The 14,883-nt window shown below is 38.9% G+C and overlaps 1 protein-coding gene and 1 long non-coding RNA gene across 5 annotated transcripts; both read left to right on the forward strand.

Annotated features, from left to right (window-relative positions):
- The first annotated feature begins 282 nt into the window (after window positions 1-282).
- On the forward strand, window positions 283-7,761 carry LOC104434550 (putative disease resistance protein At3g14460). Its single transcript, XM_018862337.2, has 2 exons — window positions 283-563; window positions 3,559-7,761. The coding sequence occupies exon 2, from the start codon at window positions 3,574-3,576 to the stop codon at window positions 7,423-7,425; it is 3,852 nt and encodes a 1,283-aa protein (XP_018717882.2). The 5' UTR covers window positions 283-563; window positions 3,559-3,573; the 3' UTR covers window positions 7,426-7,761.
- Window positions 7,762-9,615: 1,854 nt separating this feature from the next.
- On the forward strand, window positions 9,616-11,582 carry LOC104434473. 4 transcript variants are annotated; one of them, XR_005547661.1, is made up of 5 exons: window positions 9,616-9,631; window positions 10,104-10,164; window positions 10,318-10,621; window positions 10,725-10,844; window positions 11,059-11,582. It is a non-coding gene; the product is annotated as an uncharacterized LOC104434473 (long non-coding RNA). The 4 variants fall into 4 exon arrangements; XR_005547658.1 differs by having other exon boundaries at window positions 10,387-10,621; XR_005547660.1 differs by lacking the exon at window positions 9,616-9,631 and having other exon boundaries at window positions 9,888-10,164.
- The last annotated feature ends 3,301 nt before the right edge of the window (window positions 11,583-14,883 follow it).

Genomic DNA, 14,883 nt, shown 5'->3' on the forward strand with positions numbered 1-14,883 from the left:
TATAGTGCTAAAGATTTGCATATGTTTAAGAAAATAATTTACTGAAATGATTTGTCTATATTGTGGAAATACAGGAAGTTCCTTGATTCCTCCTTCAATGTGGACAAATAGATAAAGTTAGCTTTGTCCTTATTGAACAAACAAAGTTAGCTGTCTATGATGACTTGTTGTATAACAAAAGTCTTGGTCTTCCTGAGTTTATGATTTATATATGATTGTGAAAACTATAGATAACTAAAGATAATCTCTAAACATTAGGAGACAAGCACCTGTTGACAAAAGACTTTAATTTTGATCCCTCTAACCACTTATGAGCATCCTTGAAAGTCTTGGTCTTTGTTTAATGTTTTTAGTAGGTGAAAGTTTTGGTCTTCTTGGACTTTATAGTTTTCTCTCTTCGTTAGCTCATTTTATCACTTTGCTTCACCATAACCCATGCTCGTCCCCCTGCTCAACCGTGTTCTACTCCTACTCATCCGAACCTAGCGTATGTGCTTGCTGGATTGCTGTGGTTGATACTAATCCCGTTCACCGGACTACTCCAAGAAGTCTACACTTAAAAGGTAAGAGACATCTTGCTTTCTTTTTCCCTCAAATTGATATAGCCAGAACTTCGCTACCTAAAGCATCTCGTGGGCATTTATTACACGAGGGCAACCGCCAATTCTTTCAAAAATCTTTCTATTAATGGAGCCAAAAGAAATATCTTGAGCAAAAGAAGAGGCGGCAGCAGCAACAGAAGTTTGGATCTTAAACTGATTTCATGCCTACCTATAGTCCTGATTGAAGTTGATGTGAAATACTTGATAAGTTTAATAACAAAGTTTAATAACAAAGAATTGTTATTTCAATTTTTGTTAGATAGTAATATTAGGATGTTAAGATTAATTTTTAATCTCTCTATCATTGTTCTTTTTACTAAACACACACTGATATGAAATAATTTTACACGATTAGAAGTACCAAGATCACAGTATTAATTTACAATGGAATCCGTATTGTTATTCTTCTCAGTGTAATTATTTCACATCATTAATATATTCGAATTTTAGTCCATGAAATTGGGGAAGTAACAATAAATATCGTAAGAGGATAGCTTCATTCCTCTTCCGCAAAGACTCTCGGGAAAGTCACGTTTGCCATAATTTGCTGCGTCAAACAAAATAAATAACTTTTGTTGTGTCTTTCACATATTCGCTCTTGTAATAAAATCTGACCAAAAGACTCTTATAATAAAAATTCATTATATAGATATAGTGGATTTACCATTAGCCGAAAGGGATAAGATGAATTAATAAGGTGATTGAGATTTAGGAGTCTCTTAACGTATACCAGTGTAGTCAATCGAGTTAAGTCAATACAGTCGCAGTTCAAACTTCATATTAGTTCTTGCCGAAGCCCTAAGGGTGCTGTGTGGGGACGACTTGTTTTACCAATGATAGTTCAGTGCATGAAATTAATCCATATATTTTCTTTCGAGATAAAGCAATGTATAGTTGTATGCAATAAAGAATTAAATTTTGAATTAGAAAATCAAAATTGTGCTTTGATAGAAAAGAACACGCATAGACTTGTGTTTTGTTCGGAAACAAAAAGGTATTTCTACATCAGAAAAGTTTTCGAGGTTTTTCATCTTTTATAATGTGCATTAATCTCGTATCAAACAGACTCCACATATTGTTCAACCCCAAAAAGCACAAGTTGTCCTTTTATATTGTACACTCCCAAAAGCCGGTCTTTTTTTATTTTAATTTTTGCAGGCGTCCAAAAGATGAAGTTATGATATAGAATCAATTGGTGCGGTTGTGAAGCCAAGAACACATCACTCAATTAATTTCTGCTCCATCTTTTTTCCTTCCTTTAAGCCCGAGAGGGAATGTAATGGGCAAATTAAGGGTTTAATACATGTTTTACAAAAAATTCATAAACAAGAGTGTGAATGAAAAGTAAATGTTTATCATCATGCATGCCCACTACGAGAAAGTAAATGATATGATACGGAGAACGGAGAGGCAAAAAAAAAAAAACAAAGTCAACACCTAAAAGAAGTGAAATGTTTAGACCCAAAAAAAATTCATATGATTAAACAGATAAATGTGGCTCTAACCTCCTTGTGAATTTTTCATTATGATGTTACCAAATTGTGGAAAAATCATCATTTTTTCTTAATCGTAGATCAATGAAAGACAAAAAGAAAAGAGGAACATGTGCTTTCACCCGCGGTAAACAGAAAAAACATTGCTGGGAGCAACCTTCTTGTTTGTTCTTCGTACCGATCATAATCATCAGATCACCATTGCCTATGAAGAAGGGTACGTGAATTCTGGGTGAAATGCACATCTTTCCAAATTATTCGGAATACAAAATGTTTAATGAATGCGTTCCTCTGCTGCACAAAAAGATCTAAGATAAACAAATGAAAAGGTTGGATGGAGAGAACACGCTTTTGGGTGGAAAGCACATGGTTTTTGAACGATTCCCGAATACATTGTCTAATGAACAAGTCTTCCTAGGTGAGTTGTCTATTGATTAATCCAATTTTAAAAGTTATTGTGACTTGGAGTAGTGCAATGCATTTCTTCTCGTTTCAATGGACCTCGCCCTCTAAATCAAGCCAATATCACCGACCAAAAAACAAAAAAGACAATATCATTGGGTTGTGCCGGTCATGGACAAAAAGAAAATGGCTAATCTTTATCTCTAGATGTCAGCCCTCTTGCCAAGGCCAATCTTCGATGGAGAGCACATGCGTTATGGTGGAGAGCACGTGGTCTTTGAATGATTATGAATCCCGTGATTATTAATGAAAAGAAGATGCCTTCTTGCTGCAACAAAAGATGTAGATAAACAAATGAAAAGACTGGATGAAAAGCACAAGCTTTCTGGGTGGAGAGCACACGCTCTCTAAGATTCCCCTCATTGATTGCATATTTTGTATTTGATTAAAGTAGGCTTTAAGTAGTAGTTACAATGCTGAAAATTCACAACAAGTTGGACTGCAATGATTTGCTGAAGGGTGCTGAGGTAGTAGGAAATAATCGGGAATTGCTTGACAGGAGAATCATGGTCCTTTTAAACAAAATTTTTCTGTTCATTAGTGTGATGCGTAAAGTATAATTTCCACTAGATTTTATATTGTTGTTTGGTATTTTTACTGGTTCACTATTTCTAGAGCAAAATAAAGCAACTTGCGTAATGGATTTGTTGGTATGCCTGACCCACCCTTTTTTAATTAGCCCAAAGCACATGCTTTGTTTTCTTATTTAACAAACAAAAAGGTAATCTTTAAACATTACAAGACAAAGACTTGCGGGCAAAAGGTATTTTATTTTGATTTCTCTAATTATTGATGTGCATCCATGAAAGTCTTGGTCTTTGTTTAATGTTTTTGCTAGATGAAAGTCTTGATCTTCCTAGACTTCAGTTTCCTCTTTCCTAACTCACAATCACTTTGCTTCACCACAACCCTTGTTCTCTACGGTGACTGATTCACCCATTTTCTCTCTCCATCAACTCATTATCACTTTGCTTCACCATATCCTGTGTTGTTCTCTACAGTTTACGAATTCACCCATGGCCATTGGGGAGATCCTTTTGAGTGCCTTCCTTCAAGTCTTGTTTGAGAAGTTGGCTTCACTGGGATTGCGCTATGCGCAAAGGGAAGGAGAACCACCCTTCTCTGGAATTAGTGTTGACCTACTCAATAAGTGGGAGAAGATGCTGGTTACAATTAATGCAGTGCTGGCTGATGCAGAGGACAAGCAACTAAGCAACAAAGGTCCAGTGAAGCTATGGCTAGATGATGTTAGGGACTTGGCCTACGACATGGAAGACTTGCTTGATGAGTTCGCTATTGAAGCCACCCAAGCCAAGTTGAAGGCAAAATCCAGCACAAGCGGAGGTCTAATGAAATGGAAGTTCCCTTTAATTACCCAATATAAATCCTCCACATCAAATCCAAACCTGCGCTCACTCGTCTCTGAAGCTAAGGTACAGAAGATCTCTGACAAGTTGGAAGAGATTGTCAAGAGGAAGGCTCATCTAAGCTTGATAGAGAATGCTATGAACAGATTTGACTACATCGACAAAAGGCTCCCCAGTAGTTCTCTACCAGAGCCTCGATTTTTTGGTAGGGAAAAGGAAGAAGCAGAAATATTTGAACTCTTGATTGATGAAGCCGAAAATGTCGATACCACATTGAGCATAGTCCCCATAGTTGGGATGGGTGGTATTGGAAAGACGGCCTTGGCTCAACGATTGTATAATGATGTCAAAGTGAGTAGCTGCTTCGAAATGAGAGCATGGGTTTGTGTTTCAGATGTTTTTAATGTTCCTGACATAACCAAGACTATTTTGCGGTCTATCACTGAGGTGTCTAATGAGGGTGAAGATCTTAACAGGCTTCAAGTTAAGTTGAAGGATAGTCTATCAGGGAAAAAGTTTCTTGTGGTTTTAGATGATGTTTGGAATGAAAACTACGAAGAATGGACTACCCTCTTAAAGCCATTTGGAGCTGGGGCTAAAGGAAGTAAGATCATCATAACGACTCGCAACTATACTGTTGTTTCCAAAACAGGAGCTTCATCATATCCTTTGAAGGAGTTGTCCCTTGATAATTGTACAAGCTTATTAGCCTTTCATGCTCTTAAAACGACAAATTTTGAGAGGCACCCAGATCTTGAAACAATAGGCAAGAAAATAGCCAAAAAATGTAAAGGTTCACCTTTGGCAGCAAAGGTATTGGGAGGTCTTCTACGTGATAAAGGGAATCCCGATCAATGGGAAGCTATCTTAAACAACAAAATGTGGGATCTTCCAATGGGAGAAAATGATGAGGTTATTCGAGTTTTGAAATTGAGCTATGTCCATCTTCCTTCTTATTTGAAGAGATGTTTTGTTTATTGTGCAATATTTCCCAAGGATTACGAAATTGAGAGGGATGAGCTGGTGCACTTATGGATAGCGGAGGGTTTTTTTGATGGAAGAAGATCAAAGGATAATATCTTGAAATGGGGACATACTCACTTCAATGAGTTAGTATCTAGATCATTTCTTCAACAATCAAGTGTCAACGCGTCTAAGTTTTCAATGCATGATCTTTTGAATGATCTAGCAAAGTCAATTGCGGGTGAGACATGCTTTAACTCTGCAGATAATGAAGATGATGCATCTCCTGGGAAAGTTCGTTATGCATCATTCACCTCGCCAGAGTATGTTTTATCAAAATGCATAAGAGCATATCATCAAATGAAGGTACTAAGGAGTTTAATATTCTTGTATGAGAGATCTAGTTGGGGTGACAAGTTTAGCATTTCCAACAAAGTGCTACATGACTTGCTAACAAAATTGAAGTACTTAAGGGGGTTCTCCTTAAGTCATTGTTACATCATAGAGGTTCCGGATTGTGTTGGTGATTTAAAATATCTTCGCTATCTCAATTTCTCGTACACAAATATAGAAAGGCTACCTGAGTCGATCGGCAACTTGTGCAAATTACAAGCTTTGATCTTGAAAGGTTGTCATCGGCTTTCTTTGTTGCCTCAAGGAATCACAAAATTGGTCAACTTACAGTTTCTTGATATTAGAGATACAGGGAGTCTAAAGGAGATGCCATTGAGCATCAGTAATTTGAAGAATCTTATGATCTTGTCCAAGTTTGTGGTAGGACCAGACGAAGGGTCACGGTTAAAGGAGTTAAAAAACTTGCCATACCTTCAAGGAGAATTGTTCATGTCAGAATTGCAAAAGGTGGAAGAAGTCACAGATGCAGTAGATGCTAATTTAATTGGAAAGAGAGGCCTTAGCAACTTATTCTTGCACTGGGGTGAAAATTTTGGAAATTTGCGGAATGGGAAGCGTGAAGCACTGGTGCTTCACTCTCTGCGACCTCACACTAATCTTGAACATCTTTCTATCTCACACTATGGTGGTGCAAGATTCCCCTCATGGTTAGATGGTCCATCTTATTCTAAGATAGTTTCGTTATGCTTACGGGATTGTCCTAATGTCGCATCGCTTCCACCACTTGGACAACTACCTTCACTTCGAGAATTATCTCTTAAAGGTCTACATGCAGTAAGCACGATAGGCCCTGAATTTTATGGAGGTAAAATGCCTTTTTCATCCTTAACAACTTTGAAGCTGGAAGAGATGTTGGCATGGAAGGATTGGTCTCGTTATGCTGGATGTCAAGAAGAAGACATCCCATTCTCTTGTCTTCAGCATCTAGTTTTCCGGGGATGTCATTCGTTGGTCGGGACATTGCCTGGTCAACTTGATCTTCTCGAGAAGCTAGAAATTCATTCATGCCCGTATTTAAATAGCTCAACCAATGTGGTTTGTCTCTCATCTCTTTGTGAGTTATCCCTTAAGGATTGTAACGAGGAGATCTTAAAAATCTTTGTAAACTTAACTTCTTTGACCGTTCTCATAATTGAGAATCTTGCAGAGCTTGTTTGCTTTGATCATGGGTTTACTAGCTACTTGGTTAAGCTAAAGAAGCTTTATATAGGGCAGTGTGACAAGCTAAACTACTTGTGGCAAAATGGAAATGAGATGCAAAATCTTGCTTGCCTTCAGAGTGTAGTCATTGATGGTTGTCCTCAATTCACATCTTTTGTGGCTGGAGACGGAGAAATGGAGCTATCTTGCAGCCTTGAAAAGATGGAATTGAGAAATTGCGCAAGTTTAGAAAAGCTTCCAAGCAAAATGTACACATTAAGACGTTTGTGGATTAGTAATTGTCCAAAAATCATGAGACTAATAATTTCTCAAGATGACCCCAGCAGCAATAACTCAATATCTCAACTTGAATATCTTAACATAAGTGGATGTGATTCTTTGATATCCTTTCTGTTTACTAAGGGTAGACTTGCTTTTCTAAAGGAGCTTTTTATTAAGGATTGTGAATGGGTTGAGATCACAACAGAATCGCTGGATTGGTTGATTATAGAAAGATGTAAGAATTTGGTGAGTCTACCACGGTGCCTTCACACGCTCTCCCATCTCACTTGGTTGAATCTACAAAGCTGTCCAGCATTGGAGATAGAGGACTTCCCTCCCCTTCCCATCACCCTGGTGATACTTGGACTTCATTCGATTCCTAAGATGAAGTCTTTACCAAAGGAGTGGCATCATCTTATGTCTCTCCGGGAGCTATCAATTTCGGGCTGTGAAAATATCAAATGCTTGCCCGAAGGAGGTTTGCCTCCCAATTTGTGGGAGTTTTTTATTACTGAGTGCGAGAATATGAAGCAACCGCTGATAGAATGGGGCTTACCCATGCTCACGTCCCTCGATTATCTGGGAATGGACGGAAGATGCATGGGTGGGGAGGGAGACAAGGTGTGGTTTCCTTCGGAGGAAGACAACGAGGATGCATGGAGTCTTCTCTTTCCTTCCTCTCTAACCGATCTTAGCATTTGAGCAATATGAGGAATGTGGAAAGACTATCAAGTGGCCTTCGCAACCATCTCTCCTCTCTCCAAGTGTTATGGATTTCCGATTGCCCGAAGTTGAGGGACTTGCCAGAGGATGGCCTCCCTCCCTCCCTCCACCAGTTGTCCACATATAAATGCGAGAATCTGAAAGATGGATGCTCAAAACACACCGGCGTCTATTGGCCCCTCATCAAAGAGATCCCGGTCATCGACATCCGATAAAATGATTCGTCCTGGGACAGTCGGGTTTTCTAGGGTTCGGGTAAGTTTACGGTCTTGAAGGCATCGGTTTCCATTCTGTTTCCTCAACTCGATGCTCAATGCAAATCGATACTTTCCTCGTGGAGATGCTCCGCATGAATTTCCGGAAATCCAAGAAATCCTCCACATCGGCATCGATTGGGTTCTCAGATCCGATGAAGTGAAATCGATCCACTTTCGCTTTCATTTGCTAACTGCTGCGATTCTATCCCTTCCATCTACGGTCGGATTTCTAAGGGTTCGGGTAAGTCCTTTCGTCTCAAATGCATCGATTTCGTGTTTCCGTTCTTCAGTTCGACGCTTAATTACGAAGTAATTTCTTCCGATGCGTGCAGACGTTTGCTTCTTGTGATGAAGTACTACTGAAATTCAGAGCTGAAAAATTGATGATTAGCTTGAATATAGAATATCTCCGATTGCAGAGTTGATGGTGATGATATTCTTGTATGCCACAGCTGCATCCATGTCCACTACCGCCTTGGGCTGGCTTTTCTCTTCAGCCACTGCAAAGCTCTTTCGAACAACAAGTAATTCAGCCCCCTCTGCAGGCAACCATCTCCCCTGTTTCAGTCCTGGCCTCAATCCCAACAATTTTTGTTCATATACAGATCGAGATTCTGAAAAATCGAGATGTTCAAACGTCACTGGCGACTATTGGCCTCTCATCCAAGAGATATCTTTCATCCAAGAGATATCTTTCGGATGCAATGAAGTAAAATCAATCATGCCAGCCATGATAAAAGATTTGTCTACATTGACTGCTTTTTATTAATAAGGTAATGCTTTAAACCTCTTTTATATTTTCGCTTTCATTTGTTAACTGTCGGGATTCATTTGTTGATGCAATGTAAGCTTTCTAGGTTTGGGTAGGTTTTTGGTTTTCAAGGCATCAATTTTGATTCTGCTCCCCTAATTTGATGCGTAATACACACTGATATTTTCCCATGGAGGTGTTTTCAGTTACCTTGCCATTGTCTTGCACTTATTGAACTTATCAGAATCTGGTCTTTACATCGAAAATACAATAGAACCATTCGGTTATTACAGCTACAGGGAGCCTCTGTCATCATACATCTAACTTATAATGGAATGGAAACCAATGTGAATGTTCCGACTTGCAAATTATTGGAAGAGAATAATTATGCTAGCCTGAATTACAGAAATTTATAATACCAAGTAGTTCCAATATCTGTGCCTATGGGCAATGTTGGGCTTTGCACATAATAAATGTGGAAATCTTTTTGTTTTTAAATGTGGACTTTAAGTTCTGCTTTAATGACCAGTGACTACTATAGCATTATGTTTGTGAATTGTCAGTTTCTTGTCTAAGGATAGATGAGTATGATTCTGTGTATATAACCATCCCCAACTGTAGGATTTGGATGCAGTTGAGGCACTCATTCAAGGTCTGGTCTTGTTCCAAGGAGTAATTCTGATGGTGAGATTGATTTTTCTTGCGAACATACTTTAATTTGACCAATGATGGATCGTCTTTACAGCTAAAAGCCATCTTTTCACCTTGATTTGCAGGTTAGTCATGATGAGCATCTAATATCTGGAAGCGTGGATGAGCTCTGGGTGATTTCTCAAGGCAAGGTGGCGCCTTTCCGTGGGAATTTCCAGGATCATAAGAAGATACTTAAGTCCTCATTGAACCAGGCATGTTTAGCTCTTGTCATCAACCAAGAGTGTTTCAACAGGATCACATCACATCACCTTACAAAACATAAAATGAGGCTTTGTTACAGAGAGAAAGCAAAAAATGATGAAGAGAGGATTGCTTTGATATACGGGGATGTACTCACGGTTACGGTGGCCCTCGTCTGTCATTTTGATTAGGGCTCATGGAAGGATGAGTCTTAAGTTTTTACATTGAATATGCAGTATCATTTGCCAACAGCTTAAAAACCGAGTCCTGGATTGCGGTCCTGGTAATAATTTATGACCCCTTGCCCATTTTTATCTTAGCAATGAGGTTCGTTTGTTGTGCCCATGGAAGTTTGACATGGAAGTGCTTTTTATTTTGCGTTAATATTAACTTTCATTTTCTTCTTTTTTGTCCTTGTGTTTTTTTAATCCTAAACTCTTGAAACTTTCGCACAAATGCACAATGTTGACATATGAATTCACATATTTATTTTCCATATATATATATATATTAATTTTAAATTTGTATAAGGTTGTTAATTTTGACACGAACAGAAAAGCTTCTTTTACTTGAACTTAACTCTAGACAACCGAGTCCTTTGATTTGCCAGAGCAACCTAGGGGATAATTCTTTTATCGTGTGCTGCATGTTATATTCTTTTATTCTTTTACAACATGCCACCTTTGTATTTCTTTGCATTTTCCCAGCATCTTCTTCCTTGTGCCCTTAGCTCATTCACTGTGGTTGTTTTGCAGATACCATGGTGATCTGTATTGGCAAAATCTCTTGGGAGGATCACATGCGAATGTTGCTGAGGTCGGATTAATATAGTCAATTATATGTGTCATTTTTCCAAATTAAAAAACACGAAAAACAAGCTTTTAATTATCATTTGGTGCACTCATATGTTCTAAATTATCTTCTAGTGAATATGATCTAACTAAGAATAATATCTTTCAACATGTTCAGGTCAATATTCGAAATAAGAAGCTTTCTTTCTTCTGGTTATGTATGGAGACGTGTTACCCCCTGTGGCAGCATTGCTCGCTGTTGTGGATGACATCTTCTGCTCGTTTCAAGCACACCCAGAGGGTGTTGCTCTTCTCAAGCAGCAATATGGATTGAACGAGACCACTAATGAGGTCACCGCTGTCATAGAAGCTCATAGAACTCCAAGAGATCGGAGGCCTTATGCTGCCGATCGAGTTATGAAAGACATCAGTGGAAAGTTTGCGTTTGTGCTCTTGCACAGCCCTCCAGAATTCTAGTTGCTGTAAGTAACAATAATTTTCATGGTTTCATTCGAGGGATATCTCTCTCTGTCTCTCCCTCCACCTACGATCTGTCTAATCCTTTATGTCCTCTTAATCGTGCAGGATGTTGGTGGAAGTGTCCCTTTCTTCTGGGGAAGTGATTGCGAAGGCGATCTTGTTCCCTCGGACGATGCAGGAGTCATAAACAAGGGCTGTGGGAAACTGTTGCACCATTCCCTAAAGGTAATTTATCTTCACGGATCATAAATGTAGTGTCACTGGAGTTTACTCCGAGCATTGGAACGTGAAAAGTAAGGATGGATGAGCTCTGCTGATAGGAAAATGTTATGTTGTTGGATACCATCATATTGGAAGAGCAACATTGTAGGTTAAAATGCACATTTCAAAACGCGCATACATTGTAAGGTTAAATCACCATTGAACACTTTGAACTCAGGATGCTTCTTCATCAGCTCTGGAGGTTTGTGGAGTTACAAGCACCCACCAAATGAGGTGAAGTGAGTTCCTGGGGTGGATAGCTTGGGCCGAGTGCGCGGTGCCACATTCGAAGTGGTGCAGAGACTAAGAAGGAGTCTAACATGCCTAGAGTTAGGAGTGCTAGCAAACTGGTCCTCGCACTACCTAGTCATATGGTTTGTGGCCCTTTCTTGGCCAGGCCATTAGCTATTGAATGGCCTTCTGTTGCTTATGATCCAGTCACCCTTATACATCGACAATTTTCAGCTCTAATGGTCGATTGCTTCATGTTATGAGTTTGAGATGATGTTGTTTTATGCGGCTGTATCTGTTGCTTATAAAACCAAGCCTTTCCAGAACCTGATCATGCTATTTACAATAATATCATTCTGGCAATTCATTAAGCCATCGTGCAGAGTTCATTCAATGTAATGTTTTTTCGCTTAGATGTCTATTATGTAACTGTAATCTACCAGTAATGATTAGAAAGATTCTTGATATCCACTTCTTTTTGTTTATTTCCTCTGCACAAAATTCGCATACATGTTCATGGATCTCCATGCAACATCAAGTATACTGTGAATATCATGCTTAAATCAGGTCTATGTAGACTTAGTATTGACTTTCTCATAGATTTTGACAGGGACTTCTAGATATTTTATTTAGTCTCCATAGTATGATCTGGTAAGTTCCAATGAAGTATGTAACTAGAGGAAGATATGGCGCAAAAAGGATATAGCTTCAGCTTCAGGTAGATTTGGGCATCAAACACCTTACAGACACGCTTCTCCCATGTTGTCGTGCATCCATTAGAAGATTTTATACAATTTAGCCTTTTGATGGTTGCACGTTGAAAAATAGCAATTTGGGGATAGCACTATGCTCATACTAGTTCTTGTATATCTCAAGAGCCAACCGTTTGGTGTAGTCCATACAGCAGCTGCAGTCCATGTACACTGCCACATTAAATTCCTCAGCTATCTTAAGTAAGCGTGAGAGCATTTGTGCCAATTTTTGCTGCAATTCGGAATCTATTAGTGTCAAACAAGATGAGCTGAAAAATCACAACTCGCATGATTTGACAGTTTCAATGGACCCGGCGCTCTCCAAGTTCTCCCCTTCTAGTAACTCCACTTGAAACAGAGCAATCACTGAATCCACAATTCTGAAAGATATTGCTCACCTAAGGTCAACCATCCACACCTCACAAAATCTGTGCAGTTTGATTCTCGAGCAGTCTTACCAATAATTTAAATGGTTCTTCGGACATTGTGGCAGCCAAACCTAGAAGCAAGTTGTATTGATGCTCATAAGTATGGGACAGGCATAAATGATCTACAAATTCATGGAAAGACTAGATTACAGCAAGTACACTAGCAGGAAAGAAGGAAGAGTTGCTATCAGTGTAGGAAGCATTGCTTACTTTATCTAGGACTGCACCAGGATCCATGCCAAATCTCTCAGGTATTGGTACAATACGATCAGGGCAACTGCAGGTGTACAAAGTCAAGAAAGTGCATGTGCACTTACATGGACGTAAGCCGAGTATGAAACAAAAGCAGCTTTTTCTAGGTTAAGAAAATGACCGACAGATTATATTAGGATATAAAGTTCCATCTGTGTCGACGTAAGCTGCCTTGCCGTTCCCCCTCTCACGTGAGTAAGCAGCTGGAAAAATTGTTAGGATCATGGAATCCAGAAACCATAAATAAAGAGTGATGGAAAGAGGGGAAATACTGTTGTAGGCTTCTAATGGTTATGACAAAAGTACGTTCTCCTAGCCTCTTCCCTACTTGGTTTGAACCACTGTATATCATGCTTTCCAATGTACTGACTGTAGATTCCAGAAAATGACAGTGCTATTCTCCCAGAATCACCTGATACATGCGTTCTGATGCCAAGATCAACCACAGCTGCATTTCTTTATGAGAAATTCAATCACCGGGTTACTATTTCCGTTGCTCATCTAGGAAACATAAAATGCAACAGAAGTTAATGCCGGAAACCTAATATGCAACTCAGACCAACCTGAGCAGAAACACACAGGGTATGTGCAAGCTGAGTTTTCCCAGACCTGAAGTGACGTTAGCAGCATTTTCTGAGAAAACCAACTAACAAAAGGTCTTACTTATCTCCTTATGCTGACGCACGTGGACTCCAAGCTGGATCAAAAGAATTCGATGAGAGGGCCTGTGCCGTGATGCATGAGTTACTTAGCTTCACAATGGAAAAGAGATTGGTAACCAATCACCTCATCCACTTTCGACAAGAATTCATGATGCCTCGGAAGCTGATGAGACTCCTGTTGAAGCATTTTGGCATTTGCTATGTCTCTCAGAGGGGGAAAAGGTTTAGTGTGTTCTTGACAGGAGCTTATGAAGGTGCGGAGCTGATTCAGAAATCTCTGCTGATTATTTGGAAGGAAAAGGTCCTAAGCCTTGATGGTTATAGAGGGAGGAAGAAAAAGATAGAAACCTTTACAGATTTATCAGATATGGAAGATACTGATTTCCATGAGGGTAGCTTTGAAAATGAAGGCATCCTAATGCAGCTTGAACATGCTGAGGCCATAAGTGAATTGGAGGATATTGTAGGTGGAGACAGCTACTTCATGGATATTAATGAAATTGACCAAGCATAAAAGCCTCATGATTCAATTTAAGGTCAAATGTTCTTGTTCGAGCTGTCAAGATAACTTGCTTTTTCAGTCTTTTTCTTCACAAGTTTGAAGTTTTGAGTATCTGCTATATAGATTTAATTAGACAAACTCCCATTTGCATTTGTAAACTGAACCAATAGTAGGCTGATCCAGCTTATTCTTCATTTGTCCTAAATATTACCTTTGAAAATAGGAAGACTCATTCTTTAGTTTGAACGATAGATGGCTTTCCACAGCTTTTGGCGGTTCTTTCTTATACCTCATTGATAACATAAATTGTGTTCATGATATGTTACATGGGCTAGCATCCGCTGGACACCATTTTACAAGAGAGTTCTTTTACTTATCAAAAGAAAATTATTGCGAACTCAATGGAGATGATGTTGGGTAATCAGCTTTCAAATATTGTGATTAGATTTCTTCTTGGCCTCATAAAAATCACGATATCCACAAACTGTTAGCCTTAAACCAAACTGCTATTATGTGTAGTTAAAAAACATATTGCACTGGATAATGTTATGTTTTTTTCTTCATGACCACCGTGGTTGATAAATTTCATTCCATTTGAAGTTTTTCGAAATAACACTAAATAACCTTCCGTTAGTTACATCTCTTTTCAAGCCTGATGAAGTCCTATGACCTTTCCATAGCATGCCATGCTCAATTAAGTTTCTTAGAGCATATAAGGCTGTATTATATAAATTCGATTGGTTAAACATAAATAGAAGCAGCAGAAAGGATACTCAGGCCTTACCCTTACGATATATTTTGCAATTGATACACAAAGGTGACAATGTAGTTGACAAATATTTTGGGTCAGCATAGAGAAAGTATCTCATGTCATTCCATGAATGGTTTGTTGTCAAGCACAAGAAACTTAAGGACAAGCTATGACAAGGGTGACGAAGTGTCCATTGCTGAGTGAGGAAATGAAGTGCTTGGGAGCTCATTATATGCCTCTAGCTGTCAATACAATGAGTAACATCAAATTGCAGATTAACAAAAGAAAGCATTTTGCCTGCCTTCCTTGTTGGAGAGACTTCTTTAGTCCTTCACATCGGCGATGCCTCCTGGTGTTATCTAAAAAACATGTGTTTGTCAAGTCTAACATATATGGAATATCTCGGTCTCATCCTATTGACAGAT

This window comes from Eucalyptus grandis, chromosome 2 (genome assembly GCF_016545825.1).
Source record: "Eucalyptus grandis isolate ANBG69807.140 chromosome 2, ASM1654582v1, whole genome shotgun sequence".
Classification (NCBI taxonomy): domain Eukaryota; kingdom Viridiplantae; phylum Streptophyta; class Magnoliopsida; order Myrtales; family Myrtaceae; genus Eucalyptus; species Eucalyptus grandis.

Coding starts and splice junctions, on each gene's coding strand:
- LOC104434550 (XM_018862337.2), top strand. CDS start 3,574: ATGGCCATTGGGGAGATCCTTTTGAGTGCCTTCCTTCAAGTCTTGTTT.